Here is a 16,089-nt window from a genome sequence, read left to right as displayed (position 1 = left end):
ATTCTTTAGCCACCATCTGCTAGATTCTGCACTAGGAAACATACAAAATGTGTTCCCAGTTGGGTCTCTGCCATCTGGGGGGCTTGCACTTTTGGGTGTGTTTGACGCCACGGCGGCTTTCGTTTTTTTCAACAGGTGTAGAACGGAGGCGCATCTATGACATCGTGAATGTGTTAGAGTCCCTGCATATGGTCAGCCGAGTAGCCAAAAATCAATATGGTTGGCATGGACGGCATGGCCTCCAGAAAACCTTGAAGAACCTCCAGAGACTAGGAGAGGAACAGAAATACGAAGAACAGATGGCCTATTTTCACCAAAAGGAACTCGACCTGGTGGAGTATAAATTTGGAGAGCGGAAACGGGAGGGTTTCCTAGATGCCCAAGACCAACAGTTACTGGATTTCTCTGAGCCTGATTGTGCCTCTGGTGAGTTTGCTGATCACACAGGTAACAGCAAGAACTGTGCTCCCCCCAGAATCTCAGCGCTGGGGTGAAAGGTGCTGAATTTGCAACTTTAGAGATTTCTTCTAATCACCCGTTTTCTGTCCCAGAATTCTCTCCAATCCAATCCAAACGTTTATCACACACTTGTGGTAAAAATTATTTCCAGGACCCCAATGTTAAGGCGAGTCACCCAAATAAAGCTCCTTATATCAAATTTGTATGGAGGGCAGCTAGGTGGCACAGTGGATAGCACTGGCCCTGGATTCAGGAGAACCTGAGTTCAAATATGGGCTCAGACGATTTATCCGCTGTTTTATCCACTGCACCACTTAGCTGCCACTGATTGACAATTCTTAAGAGAGTTGCCTGAGGCACCGTGTCTGAGTGACTTGCCCAGGGTCACAGTAAGTATCTGAGGTTGCATTTGAACTCAGATCTTTCTGACTCCAGGCCCAACACTTAGCGGGCTCTGCCATTTGTGGTTTATTCTTTTTTAAAAAAATCACCACCCACCCAAAGGACAGCCTTGCTACTTTTGAGTTTGGATGGGTTTTATTATTGTTGTTTTTACTTTGATGACTACTTGAAAGGCTACAAGTTAATTTCAGGAATACTTTTCATTGCTTGAAACATTTCATACAACTGTCTTTGATACTGCCTTCAGCTTACAGGGGTTGAGGCGGACTTAAATCAACTGAAACAAGAGGATACTATATAACCACACAGGGGCCACGATAACAGAAAGATGAACAGTCCTAAAGGCATTGCTATTGAGACCCAGTTCAGTCACTGATATTGAGTGGCTAGGGCCTAGAGTTGCACTTGAGAAAACCAAAGTTCCAGTTACACCTGCAGACCTAGATGTGTGACCTTTGGCAAGTCCCTGAAGTGCTCTCTTGTTTCAGCTACTCATCTGTAAAATAGGAGGTTCAGGGGAAATGAGGGAGTCCATGGCCTCTCCAAGTCCCTTCTAGCTAAAGAGGTGGAGGGGACCACAGGTACACACACAATGAGGCCTGCATGGTCCAACTTGGTCAGTGTTGGTTTCTTTTATATCACTGTACTTTTTTGTCACATGAAAGGGCATTGTTGAACAGGATGGAAGGTAATGGGAAATTACTTTTGTTTGTTTTTTAAGTGCATACCAATAATATATTCACCTGTAAACTCCTTGAGGACAGTGACTGTCTCTGTCTTATTTGTATCCTTAGGGCTTAGCTCAGTGCCTGGTACCAAGTAGGCATTTAATAAATGTTTATTGAATTGAAAAGACAAAATAAATTATCTCCAGAACCATTTTTAAGCTACTCAAGAAAACAATTGCTTTGTAATTATGACCACATCTCATCTTATGGGTCAAATATCCTGCTCTGGCTTGGTGTGATGGATAGAGAGGCGTCCTTAGACTCAAAATCCGTGACCCCGCTGGCTTCCAGTGTAATCATGTTCCTATTTAAATGGGAAATTGTCAGGAAAGATCCTGCTGCTGTGAAGAGGTAGGAGACCCACTAAGACTCCTGCGTGCTGTCCCCGGTAACTCTTTAAGACTATAAGTTGCATGGGGCAGCTAGGTGGCTCAGTGGATAGAGCACTGGCCCTGGATTCAGGAGGATCTGAGTTCAAATATGGCCTCAGACACTAAACACTTACTAGCTGTGTGACTCTGGGCAAGTCACTTAACCCCAATTGCCTCACCAAAAAAAAAAAAGAAAAGAAAAGAAAATTTAAGGCTATAAGTTGCAGAACAGGTACTTGTCCACACTGGTAGAATTCCATCCTCCATTGAAATTGCTTAAAACAACCAAAACCAAAAATTCACTCTCTGACCAAAAGCGGACTCTCTGAGAGCATGATCCTCATTCCCCAGGCTCAGTTTCAGAAGGCCCAGCCTTTGAATGGGCTTCCTCTGCAGGGACTGTTGACCCACGGCTTGGGGCAGCCTTTGCCCTGATGTGTGATGCCTCTTGACTCGTGTGTTCTCTTCCCTTTGTAGCATCTGCAAACAGCAGGAAGGATAAATCTTTGCGAATTATGAGCCAGAAGTTCGTCATGCTGTTCCTCGTCTCCAAGACTAAGATTGTCACCCTAGACGTTGCTGCCAAGATACTGATAGAAGAGAGCCAGGATGTGGCCGATCATAGCAAGTTTAAAAGTAAGAATCCGACCATAAACACTGTCTGAGGCTAGATAAACAATTCATTAGAGGGGCAGCTAGATGGCGCAGTGGATAGAGCACTGGCCCTGGATTCAGGAGTACCTGAGTTCAAATCCGACCTCAGACACTTAACACTTACTAGCTGTGTGACCCTGGGCAAGTCACTTAGCCCCAATTGCCTTACTAAAAATATTTAAAAATTAAAAAAACAAACAAACAATTCATTAGTGTTTTCTCCTGATCTGTTTCTGAGCAAGGGCAGATGATTCTAATTTTTGACAATCAAAAGGAGGTCATAGTCATTTAGAGAAGTCATTTAGTCTCACTCCCTTGCTTGACAGTTGATCAAACTGAGGTCCAGAAAAGTAAAGGGTTACAGTGATAGGAAATAGCAGGGCCAGGAATAGAACTTGGGTCTACCCCACTTCCCCCCATCAGTTCAGATGAAGTCCCCGAGGAAGCTTGGTAGTACAGTGGCTAGAAAATGGACTTGGAATCAGGAAGTCCGCAGACATGTCCTAGCTGTGTGACCTTGGGTAAGTCACCTAACTTCTCTGAGACTCAGCATCCTCTTCTATCCAGTGGGGAAGATAATTCCCCCCCACACCTTGCAGAGCTGTTGGGAGGGTCCAGTTAGATAACACATGCAGAGTGCTCTGTGCACCTTAAAGCACTAGGTAGATGCCTTGTTCAAAATCACAAGCTTCCCAGTCTGGTGCTCCTTGCTCCCCCTGCGGCACCCTAAATAATCGCTTCTGCATTCCTTCCTTCCCTCTGGAAAACTTAGAGAGGGAGGTAGTGAGTGAACCACACAACTGGAATGCAAGCATTTTCCCCACAGGTGCCAGCGGAGAGGGGAGGACAATACTGGCCCTGCAAATGCTGACCTACAAGGGCGAGAGAGAGGTCCTCTGGTGGCCTTGTTTGTGTCATTTCACCTGAGGTTGAGTGTCTGGGTGCTCTTCCCGCCCCACTCCCTGCACATTCTTGTGAAGGGTGGGATTGCAAGACCCTGGCAATACTGCTTAGGCTAATGAGAATTGGAGCAGACAATGTTAATGGTTATTATTGTTATTGTAATGAAGATGACTACAATGGTAATGATATCATTTATGTAGCACTTTACATGTGTCATCATTATTATAATGATGACAATAATACTGTAACTTATGTGACTTAACAGTATTTTACATGGCATAATAATGATGATAGTGACAATTAAATCATTTATGTGGGACTTTACATGTTACGATAATTATGATGTTGACAATAATGTCATTAAGTAGCATTTATATGTTAAAATAATGATTATAATGATAATATAATTTATGTAGCACTTACATGTTATGATAATTATGATTATGACAATATCTGTGTAGCATTTTACATGTTACAACAATGATTATAATGATCATGACAATAATATCATTTATTTAGCACTTTACATATGTTATCTCATTTGATCCTAACAACAACCCTAGGAGGTGGGTGCTATTATAATCCATATTTTATAGATGAGGAAACAGGCTGCGAGAGAGGTTCAGTGACTTGCCCAGAGTGCTAAGCCAGGAAATGTCTAAGTAAGGGTTTGAACTCGGGTCTTTATAACTCAGAGACCACCATGCTAACCGCTATAGCCATAACTCTACCTTGCTGCCACATATTACCTGGTTGGGACATGGTACCTTGACACTGAAATTTGCAGAGTACTCATTATTTAGAATATAAACTCCTTGAAGGCAGGAACGATCTTTTGTGTTTTCTGTGTCCCCAGTGCCTATCACTTAGCAAGCGTTTAATAAGCACTTGTTGATTGATTGATCATTTGAAATGGGTTCCTTAAAGGCCCTTTATTCCAAACCCATTGATTAACAGATGAGGAAGTAGGCTCAGAGGTAGGATCCCTTGCACACAGTTACACAAGTATTAAGTAGCTCAGCCAGCATTCAAACCCAAGTCCTCTGACTCTACACTTAGCACTTCGCACTACATCACCCTGCTGATTTAGTTTGCCTCTGTAGGTAAAGATGATAGCAGTTAGCTCCCTGAAGCCCTGAGCTTGGTTTACCTAGCTCCTCTCCCTTGGGATAGCATCTACTTTCTAGTACACCTTTGCAACCACCTTAGGCAAGGGAAGAAAATCTCTAGGGTTTGTGGGTGATGCTTTCGGACAGCAATAGAAACCGTTCCTTTACTCGATCTTCTGAATTGAAAGAGAGTTGAATTACTACCTGTGTGTAATCACTTTCCCATTTAGAAGGACTTTTTTCTAGAAACCATCAAGTGCCTGAGAAGAAATTAGCTCAGCCTTATTTACCCTCCCATTTTTTGTGGTTTTTCTACTCTGAGCTGAATATAACTTCCTGAAATTTTCTCTGGCAATTGAGTTTTTTAATCTCATTCTGGAAACATGAGAGATTTAGGGGAATGCTTTCTTTCACTGAGGAAGTGGCCAGCATGTTTTATAGTGGAAAGTAGAGCTGAACTTGGAGTGCTGGGACCCCATAAAACTATGATACTCTGACATGAGTTCAAACCCTGGTTCTGTCACTTCCTACCTAGGCCCCAGCTTCTTCAAATGAGGAAACAAAACAAGTTGGTCTCTGAGGTGCCTCTGATCCAAATCCCAGGCATTTTTAGATGAAGAAGCAACAATCCAAGTCAGATTTCCAATCATAGCAGTGGCTCAGTGACCATAAAGACACTCCATAAGAGCTGGGGGTCCCTGCCGTCTCTACAGAGGTGCTGATCATAAATCTACTTCTTCCTTGTTAGAACTAGCAATGCACCCTCCAGGTGACCTCCTTCACGGACCACAGGGCCCACTTTTGACAGTGCCATCAATTAGGATTCCGGTATACCAGCATTTTCTTTAAAGAGTTAATTTTCCCAGTTGGTATTTTGTTCTCCCTACCCCCCACCCACACACCCCCCCCTCCCCCTGCCCAGGTGTATCATGTAAATGGGGGAGCTTATTGGACTAAAAGATGTTGCAGACATTGTCCGCTGAGTCCCATTCAATTTAACACAAAGAAAGGTGGAGAGTATATACTGAATGAAATCCTGCTTCTTGCTGCCCAAGTTTATATGGTGCTTTTTATAGAAACTTTCCCTAGGCCCTAAACCCAGCAATCGTGGGGACCACTAGCCATGTAATCATCACTGGGTCTTATCTCTCAGCAAAGGTACGGAGGCTGTATGACATTGCCAATGTCCTGACCAGCTTGGTGCTAATTAAGAAAGTCCACGTGACTGAAGAGCGAGGTCGGAAGCCAGCGTTCAAGTGGATTGGCCCTGTGGATTTCAGCACAGAAAATGGTAGGTTGGGGGGCAAGGCCCAGAGGCTTGTTTGATTTGTGATTCCAAATCAAACAGTATTCTTGTATTTTATAACTGTCAAGGCTGATTTTTCTCCCTATGCACCCAATCATGTGCAAAACTGTTAAGTTTCAGGATAGCTTGAGGATAGATTCTTTTAAAAAACAATGTTTTATTGATGCTTTTCTTTTGGAACAAATGGATTCATTGACTATGTCTGACAGTAAATGCTTAATTCTATAGTCCACCAGCCCTCTTCCAAGAGAAGGGATATATTTCATCATCTGCCCTCTAGATCAATGGTTTTTAACAATGTTTGTGTCATGGACTAGACCCCCTATGGCAATATAGTGAATGAAGCCTGATGTTTTCACAATAATGTTTTTTAAATGTGTTAAGTTTTAAAAATGGGATTATAAAGAGAACCAATTGTGTTGAAATGCAATTATAAAAAAAAAATTTTTTTTTTTTTAAGTTCACAGACCCAAAATTAAGAATGCCTGCTCTGGAGTCAAGATTAGTGAATTACATTGGTTCATTTGTATCACTGTCATTTCCCAATGTCTTTAGCTACCACCCCTTCTCCATCTAATCCTCTCTGGTAACAAAAAAGTAGAGTTAAACAAGACTACCCGACACACTGACCAAGTCTAACAGTGTATGCCTCATTCTATATCAGTAGCCCACCACCCTTTATACCAGCAAGAAAGAGCTGTTTCATCTTTGGCTCTCTTCCATCAGAATTAGTCATTGTTTTGAGCTGAGTGCAGATGTCTTTTAGTGATGCTTTTTTCTTTACATTATTATGGGGTGGATGCCTTATTCTCTCCAAATACATAGAGTAAAACTCAACAGCCTTGCATACTTACTATCTGTGTGACCCTGGGCAAGTCATTTAACCCTGATTGTCTCCCCCAAAAATGGCTCAACAAGTGAGGAAGAAATAGAAAATTCTGAGATCCCAGTATTTTCTTTTTCTGGCATTGCTAGTCAGCAGAATCTTGGATTTCAGATCTAAGTTCTTGTCAGGCATTTGGACCATTAGCAATTGCAATAGAAGCATTGTTTTCAAGTCTGATTCCCAATCTTACAGTAGCAGAGTAAAGCATTATATATTTGTGTTGAAAGAAATAGAAACTTCTCTATAAGGTGAAAATTGTATTAACTGCTGTATTGTAACTGAAAATGGAAAAGATTGACATTGTAGGAACTACTACCTTTTAAAATCAGTTTTCAAAGGTATTACGTGGCATCATCTTACCACACTGTAAAATATAAGAATACAATCTTGAGCTTAGGCTGGTGTTATATAAGAGATGGGGGCCCAACTCTCATTACAATTGATACTGGAAACAGTGGACTTTCACATACTTTTTGCAGGTCAGGTTTTGGATTTATTTGTTTTTTCTTAGTAGTTCAACTAATTTTGATACTAATGATGTAAACTTTACCAGGCTCTTTTTTTTTTTAATTGTACTTATTTACTCATCTGTCTAAAGCAGGGATTCTTAAGCTTTTGTGCATCCTGGGTGCCTTTAGCAGTCTGATGAAGCCTATGGACTCTTTCTCAGAATAATGTTTTTAAGTGAATAAGTTAAAATATTATATATATGATGAGAAAGGAAGCCAATTATATTGAAATACAGATATCAGACTATTTTTAAAAAATAAAATAAGTTCATAGAAGTCTAGTTAAGGGAAGGGGAGAAAGAAAAGAATAAGCAAGGGGGATGGATGATATATGTTGAGAAAAAATGGGAAATGAGATTTGATGAGTAGAATAGAGCCAAGTTATAGAAGGCCTTGAAAAGGCAACCAAGGAGTTTGAGACAAATGTGGTAGGCAGTAGGGAACCACAGTAGATTCATGAGTAGGAGTGTTACAATTTGTCCTAGTCATTCTGGAATTTTCATTCTGGAAGAAGATTGAAGCAAGTAGACTGCCCCCCCCCCTCAAAAAAAAAAAAACAGCATGGTTTTGGGGGTTTTGGGTTTTTGCGGGGCAATGGAATTTAAGTGACTTACCCAGGGTCACATAGCTAGTACGTGTCAAGTGTCTGAGGCTGGATTTGAACTCAGATCCTCCTGAATCCAGGGCCGGTGCTTTATCCACTGCGCCACCTAGCTGCCCCCTAAACAGGATGTTCTTTAAGGTGATGTGAAGAGAAAATATTTGAGTTGTACTTTAAAGGATAGGTAGGAGTTGAGAAAGAATACAACTAGAAGCTACCCATTTTTTTCTTAAATCGAGTTTATACAAACTAAGACTGGCCTATAGTTGATTTTATTTTTAGTGAATACCCATTTGAGGTGTTTTTATTGTTTCGTTATTATTTATAATAGTACTTATATAGCACTTGAAGGTTTGCAAAGCACTTTACAAATATTATTTCATTTGATCTCCACAACAATTCTGGGAAGTAGGAACTTTTCTTGTCCTTGTTTTAAAGATGAGGAACCTAAGGCTTAAGAACTTAAATTACTGGCTCAGGATCACAAAAGCTACCAAGTTTCTGAGGCTGGATTTGAACTCGGGTCTTCCCAACTCCAGGTCCAGTGCTTCATCCACAATGTCCCCATTCAGACCAATACAGTGTGTATAATGTATGCGTACATGTACATAGTAGTATGGATATGTATTTCAGGTAAAGCTGAGATGGTTATTTTAGCTCCATAGCAAACTAAATGTAAAAAGAGTCTAACTATAAAAGATCAACCATTCCAATATTATGTAAATTCCTCATCAATGCTTCATCTTCCCTGATTTTTAAGTTTTCCATAAAATGATAAATTGAAGTTCTGTAAAGAGAACAGCTGCATTCTTTATCAAATTTACCTTTTCCCACAAATCATCATATTCTGATTCTGCTTTGTGTTCAGGAATCTTAATTAAAGTGTTATCCTATTCATTTTATAATTGCATAGAGAAACATAGTATTTTGCAAACACTCATTTAGGGCACCAAAGTTTTAGCAAAGATAATTGTTTTATATTTTTCTAGCCATCATCTGTACCTAAATTCAGGAGTCAGAACTATTAAGACTGTGGTTAAACTGAGAGTATCTGGTCTTATTTTAAGAAAGCCAGTTGTACTTAACCTCAGCTGTGGAAGAACATTTAGATTTGTTCTGCTTCCCTCGGGCACCACTCCCCTCATTTTACATATAAGGATACTGAGTCCCAGAGGGATTGAGCCATGGGCCCCACACAGGTAGTGAGCCTCAGGGGTGGATCTTAAACCACTAAGTCTGCTGACTCTAAATGTTATTTTCTGCCTAGGGGGACAGCAAGTTCCCATGAGTCCAAGTTGTTGGAGCAAAGGTTCGGTAGCTATTTGTAGCTATGTAGAAGGGGATTCATGATTAGAGTAAGAGTGTGAGAGAGAGAGAGAGAGAGAGAGTGTGTGTGTGTGTGTGTGTGTGTGTTTGTGTGTTTATAAATATACATGTACACACATGGATTTTTCTCCATGTTCAGCAAATTCCTATACTTGTCCTGTTTTTTTTGATTCATGGTTCTGTTCTACTCAAGGCTTTCTGCTCTAATTGCAGTGAGTCTCAGAATTATAACGACGTTCTAAATTCATTCCTTTGTGTAGGTGAACAGCTAGTAGGTGTTTCCACGTCCACTCTCCCAGAACTGAAAACAGAGCCTCGCTCCCCTTTTCAGCCCTGTGTGAAGCAGAGACTCTCCCGCCATAGCTCCTTCAACTTGATTCCCTCTTCGGAAGGGATCAAGAGGAAAGTGAGCTCGGAGCCCAACAGCCCTCACCGAGGAGAGCAAGGTAGCTATCTGGGGAGAGCCACACTAAGTACAGTGTCTGGCACATAGTAGGCACTTGATAATGTTGGTTGATCTAAAATCCGGTTAACAATAATAATGATAAACCATTTTCCTCTTTGGCTAGTGACTTTCTGTACTGTCTTTATTGTACTTGAAAGTGGGGGCAGGGGCAGCTAGGCGGCACAGTGGATAAAGCACCAGCCCTGGATTCAGGAGGACCTGAGTTCAAATCTGGCCTCAGACACTTGACACTTACTAGCTGTGTGACCCTGGGCAAGTCACTTAACCCCCATTGCCCCGCAAAAAAAAAAAAAAGAAAGAAAAGAAAGTAGCAGCAGGTTCTTAATGGTTTTACCGATGGAGGGCAGCGATGCAGCTGCTTACCACCAATATGGAGGTGGGCTCCATGGCCATTGAGGCCCCACCCCTTCCAGCCTGGGAGCCATGTGCTCCTGTGATATGATCTGAAACTATAACCCTTTAGTGGTGAATTTGGACTTTTGTTGTGCCTCATTAGTGTTGTATAAGGGACCTTTGTCCCTCCTTGATTAAAAGCCTTCCACTTTGCTTTGCAGGTTCAGATGAATATTGCTCCAAAATCGTCAACCTGGCAGCTGCCTGCCGGCAGAAAATAGATGCAGTTTCACGGTAAGAAGTCTTGGGAATGTATTTTCCACCCTAGGCTCCTTTCAGGAAGACCTGAGTTCAGGATACACCTAGTGATGGCTCTCTGACCATCAGCAAGTCATTAAATGTTTTTGACCATCACTGGCCTCGTGTGTAAAATGGGACTAGTAATTCAGCTCCCAAAGGAGTTGTGAGGTTTCAAAACACTGTGAAAAGTTCCAATCCCTCCATAAAACCAATTGTGATTTTGTCATGGGCCGGGAGAGCCTCCTGAGCCTTCTGAGCTCAGCCCATGGGGTCATACATGTGTAGGTGGCCTAGTCCAAAGTTTCTCATTTTACAGGTGAAGAAATGGGCCCAGAGAAAGTAAGCAAGCCTGCTCAGTCACACAGCCACAGAGCCGGGATTCCAGCCCAGACTCCCGCATGCCAAAGCCAGCATGAGCTCCATCGGGCCGTTTTCCCTGCTCTTGTGTGGTGTCTGTTGAGGGAATGCAAACTGTTGCTCAGGTTTCTTCCATTACTAGACCTTTGATTTCACTGGTCCTAGTGAGAACCTCCCTCTGATGAAGATGAGCACGTACTCACCAATTTGTAGCTTTGGAAAGCTGGGGCACTGAGAGAAGGTGATACATTATCCAGGGTCACACAGCTGGAATATATCACAGGCAGGACTTGAACTCAGGACTTCTTGACTCCCTGGCGAGCTCTCTATCCACTACACCATGCTCCCTTTCCACTTTCAATGTTGTTCGGGCGTGTCTGACTCTTTGTGATCCTATTTGGAGTTTTCTTGGCAAAGATACTGGAGCAGTGTGCCATTCCCTTCTCCAACTCATTTTACAGATGAGAAAACTGAGGCAAACAAGGTTAAGTGACTTGCTCAGGGTCACACAGCTAATCACCATCTAAAGCTGAATTTGAATTCAGGGTCTCCTGATTCTATTCACTCTATTCACTGTGCCACCTAACTGCCTACTTTTAATATTAGGCTGAGCAAAACTTGGAGATAAATCAGTGGAGACACCTCTCCTTTGATTCTTTAAGTGACTTGCCCAAGGTCACATAGCTAGTTAGTGTCAAGTGTCTGAGGCCAGATTTGAACTCAGGTCCTCCTGAATCCAGGGCCAGTGCTTCATCCACTGCACCACCTAGCTGCCCCCCTCCTTTGATTCTTTGCAGAGCTGTGGGATCTTACGTCTAGAATAGAAGATAAAGTCAGAGGTTTTAGATTTGCTGGTTTAATTTTATAAAGCTTTTTCTTCCTCTTTTATTTTAGATTATTTGTTTTTCTTTATTTTAGGCAGGAGTTCTTAACCTTTTGTGTGTGTCCTGTTTTCCTTTGGCAGTCTGGCAAAACTTTAGGACCCCTTCTCAGAATCATGTTTTTTAAATGCACAAAATAAAGGGCAAAGGAAAATCTTTTTATTGAAATAAAGTTATCAAAATTTAAAAAGGGGGGCAGCTAAGTGGCACAGTGGGTAAAGTACTGCCTTGGATTCAGGAGGACCTGAGTTCAAATCTAGCCTCAGACACTTGACACTTACTAGCTGCGTGACCCTGGGCAAGTCACTTAACCCCAATTGCCTCACCGAAAAAAAAGTAAAAGGAGGGGCAGCTAGGTGGTGCAATGGGTAAAGCACTGGCCTTGGATTCAGGAGGACCTGAGTTCAAATCCAGCCTCAGACACTTGACACTTGCTACCTGTGTGACTCTGGGCAAGTCGCTTAACCCTCATTGCCCTGCAAAAATAAATAAATAAATAAATAGTTTTGAAAACCACACACATAGTCACAAACTCCCAGGTTTGAAAATCCCTGTTTTAAGGGATAGAAGGTAAAGATGGGAACAGTGGGAAATGTAGGTAATAGCAAAAAAACCCAACAAAATCAATAAAATTTATTTTTCAAAAATAATAAATTATCATTCCCCCCAAAAAAATGCAGTCCAAAATGTAATTTCTTTTTGGACTTACCACACTTTGGGGGCATGTCATGGCTATGCCATCACACTCTTCTAGAACATAGAACTCTCCAGTTGACCTGTATGTACATTAAAATGATCATTTTCCTCTCTATTTCAGGAAGGAGACATGTATCAATAAGAAGATGATACACTCATCAGGCAACCTTGACCCCATTCCTCCCTTCCCGGTTCACCCTCAGGACTCGGAATATTGCTTTCATCCATTATCCCACCAAGTATTTCCTGTTGCCCCGGCAGACCTGTCACCGATTAATCTGCAGAATAGTCTTGATGGACATGTAGCTCTCATACCTGCTCCCACAGCCTCCAAAACAGAGAGCCTGAAGCCCACGGTGCTCCCCAATCAACCTTTAGTCTATGTCCCCTCTGCTTCTCTCTTCATGCTGTATGGGAGCCTCCCGGAAGGCCACTCCAAAGCAGAAAAGGGCCGTGACTCCCCTGAGGCAGCACAGACCTCCTCCTCTGCAGAACTGTCTGCTCTGCCCCTTGTGAGTGCTCACAAGCGCCGTCCTCAGGAAGCTCATGAGCCAGCTGCTAAGAGGCAGAGCACAGACACTGAGGATGGTCCACTCTCGCTGGTGTTGCCCAAGGTAAAGGAAAAAGGGGACCCCTTTCTGTATCCGATTAACCCAGTTGATTTTTTTAACAGCCAAGAAATTTATGTAACTGCTTTACATTGAAAAGGGGTCAGGGGGGTGAAGAGGGAAAGGGAAGAAGTCATGGGGCATTTCCGCCTTTAAATTATTATATATCGCTGGAGCTTAAAAATCTACTTTTTAGGGGCAGCTAGATAGCACAGTGGATAAAGCACCGGCCCTGGATTCAGGAGGACCTGAGTTCAAATTCGGCTTCAGACCCTTGACACTTACTAGCTGTGTGACCCTGGGCAAGTCACTTAACCCCAATTGCCTCACCAAAAAAAAAAATCTACTTTTTAAAAACTTCTTTCTTAAAAATCAGTTTGAGGGGCAGCTAGATGGCGCAGTGGATAGAGCACCAGCCCTGGAGTCAGAAGTACCCGAGTTCAAATCCGGCCTCAGACACTTAACACTTACTAGCTGTGTGACCCTGGGCAAGTCACTTAACCCCAATTGCCTCACTTAAAAAAAAAAAATCAGTTTGGTCCTTAGATGACTCACTACCTAAGAGGCTGCCACAGGAGTGTCCTTAAGAAATTCCTTTAGAGAACTTGAAATCTGACTTCTTGTATTTGGAAAAGGGATTGCATTTGTCCTGCTGGTGCCTCACAGGGCAAAGAAAGCCAGCAGCGGTGGGATAGAAGTTACAAAGGAGGGGGCAGCTGGATGACGCAGTGGATAAAACACTGGCCCTGGATTCAGGAGGACCTGAGTTCAAATCTGGCCTCAGACACACTAGTTTGACACACTAGTTGTGTGACCCTGGGCAAGTCACTTAACCCTCATTGCCCCACAAAAACAAACAAACAAAAAGAAGTTACAAAGGAGCCGATTCAGGCTTGAGAACAGAGGAGATCACCCCAGGATTGAGAGCCGGCCAGGGAGTGGGCTGCCTTCAGATGTGATGGGCTCTCCCTCTCAGCAGTCTTCAAGAAGCTGCATTATACCTCATCATATATAACGTAGGAGGGAGGTTGTCATGGAGGTGGCCTTTGAGATCCTTTCTAAGTCTGTGATTCTGTGAAATTGGATCAAAAATATTTGAAAAGAGAACTCTAATTCACCTTTTTTTTTTTAATTTTCCAAGAATAAGAAATGAAGGAAAGATTGTAGAATTGGAAAGTGACATCCAAGGATTAGATGTCAGTCAGTCAACAGGCACTGATTAAGTATGTGCTGTGTGACAAGCACTCAAGAATTGTGCTCATAACAAATACTGAGGACAAAGAAAAAGGCAAAAACTAGTCTGCTCTCAAGGAGCTTACAGTCTAAAGTATATCTACATCTGTGTTTTACATACATAGTGTATGTGCGTATGTGTGTGTGTGTATGTGTGTACGTGTATATAGACACATTCTACCTATGAAGATTTAGGACAATCCCTCATGACCACAGCTGTAATATACAGAATAAAAAGGGTTATATCTGTTATTAGGATTGTTTTATTATTGTGTAAGAGCAGTAACCTTGAACTAGTGGATAAAGAATTGGCCTCAGAACTAGAAAGTCCTGGGTTCAAGTCCCTCCTCTGAAACATACTGGCTGTGTGACCCTGGGCTTAACCTCTCGTTTTCTAGGCAACTCTTAAATCTGTAAGCGTAAGAGAAGGTGCTGACTTATGTTGGTAGAGGAAGTTTCCTGACCTTAGAGTTCCCTATACTAGAAAAATCACCAGTTAAGTGACCTCTCATAAAAAACATACTGGATCATAAAAAAGGCACAGCCAATTTGGACTTTATTGTTAAAAACAGGGGCAGGGGCAACTAGGTGGTGCAGTGGATAGAGCACCAACCCTGGAGTCAGGAGTACCTGAGTTCAAATCCGGCCTCAGACACTTAACACTTACTAGCTGTGTGACCCTGGGCAAGTCACTTAACCCCCATTGCCCCGCAAAAAAAAACAAAAACAAACAAACAAACAAAAAAAACCAGGGGCAGCTAGGTGGCACAGTGGATAAAGCACTGGCCCTGGATTCAGGAGGAACTGAGTTCAAATCCAATCTCAGACACTTGACACTTACTAGCTAGCTGTGTGACCCTGAGCAAGTCACTTAACCCCTATTGCCCTGCCAAAACAAACAAACAAAAAAACAGTACAGATGGGGTGGAGACTTGAACCCATGTCTTTGTGGATCCAAAGCCAGCTCCACGCCACTCTGCATGTCATTTTTGCTTCAATTTTTGTAAATGATGTCATCAAACTACTGAGTTGACCCGCAGTTGAGTCAGCAGTTGAGTGCAGACGGTTGCTAAAATGTTTTAACTTTGAATGCTGTGTTTTGGGAAGGCTGGGGCTGGGAAGGGAGGTAGACAGGCTGTTTTTTGTTTTGTTTTTTAACTCTCGTATTTGTTCTTCAATTTGGTTTTGCTTAGAAACTCACAGACTCCACTGATGTTGCCTCTCCCAGGAGTATTGGTAGTATAGATATCATGCCCTTAGAAGCTTTTCATGGGTGCTCAGAAATGCCCCTTGCTGAGGAGGCAGCAAGAAAAACTACAGTCCAGTGCCTAGCTACCCCCGAGAAGAGGAATCCTTTGAGAAATGCAAACATTGAAAAGCCTTCAAAAGAGAGAGAAAACCTCTCTGAAGAAAACGCCAAAGACCCGTCTCAGCCACAGTATCTTTATGTGCAGTCTGCACCTGGTAAGAAATGGGAAAACATTGGAGAAACTTTTCTGTCTCCTACGTCCATGTCTCTTAAGCTGGTGGATTGATTTTTTTTTTCTTTAATTTCATTTGTGCCACTGAAGGAGTGTTAGTCTCCCCGTCCAAATCATCTCTTGGCTTCCTTCCCACTCCGAATCCTGTGTGACGACCTCTTGAGGCCAAGTTCCCAATATGTATAAAATTCAGATAATGGCAGCTTGTACCTCAAAGATGCTGAACAGATAAATGAGATGAGATGTGAAAAGTCAGTCTGCTAATAAGTATTAATTAAGCACTAATTATGTGCTGGGCATCGAGTTCTTTTCTATAGGGAGATTAACTGAATCTACTGTTAGCTAATCCTATCAACAATCATTGGCATTCTAGTGAATCATGCCAGCTAACCATCAGCATTCCTGGTAGACACCTTAACCGCTGTCTGACTCAGTTTCCCCCATCTATAAAATAGGGTTAATCATAGCACCTACCTCCCA

At 42.3% G+C, this 16,089-nt stretch overlaps 1 protein-coding gene across 1 annotated transcript in view; it reads left to right on the top strand.

Moving 5' to 3' along the window:
• Nucleotides 1–16,089, top strand: part of E2F7 (E2F transcription factor 7) — a 50,366-nt gene that overhangs the window by 28,365 nt on the left and 5,912 nt on the right. The window contains exons 5-11 of the mRNA XM_043967751.1: nt 136–426; nt 2,438–2,596; nt 5,780–5,917; nt 9,515–9,700; nt 10,275–10,347; nt 12,409–12,901; nt 15,322–15,592. Of these exons, the coding sequence (XP_043823686.1) occupies nt 136–426; nt 2,438–2,596; nt 5,780–5,917; nt 9,515–9,700; nt 10,275–10,347; nt 12,409–12,901; nt 15,322–15,592 (1,611 nt within the window). The remainder of the gene's footprint in view (nt 1–135; nt 427–2,437; nt 2,597–5,779; nt 5,918–9,514; nt 9,701–10,274; nt 10,348–12,408; nt 12,902–15,321; nt 15,593–16,089) is intronic.

This window comes from Dromiciops gliroides, chromosome 5, assembly GCF_019393635.1.
Source record: "Dromiciops gliroides isolate mDroGli1 chromosome 5, mDroGli1.pri, whole genome shotgun sequence".
NCBI classification, from domain to species: domain Eukaryota; kingdom Metazoa; phylum Chordata; class Mammalia; order Microbiotheria; family Microbiotheriidae; genus Dromiciops; species Dromiciops gliroides.
The sequence above is the reverse complement of the archived record's forward strand: the minus strand, read 5'-3'. Positions and strand labels throughout refer to the sequence as shown.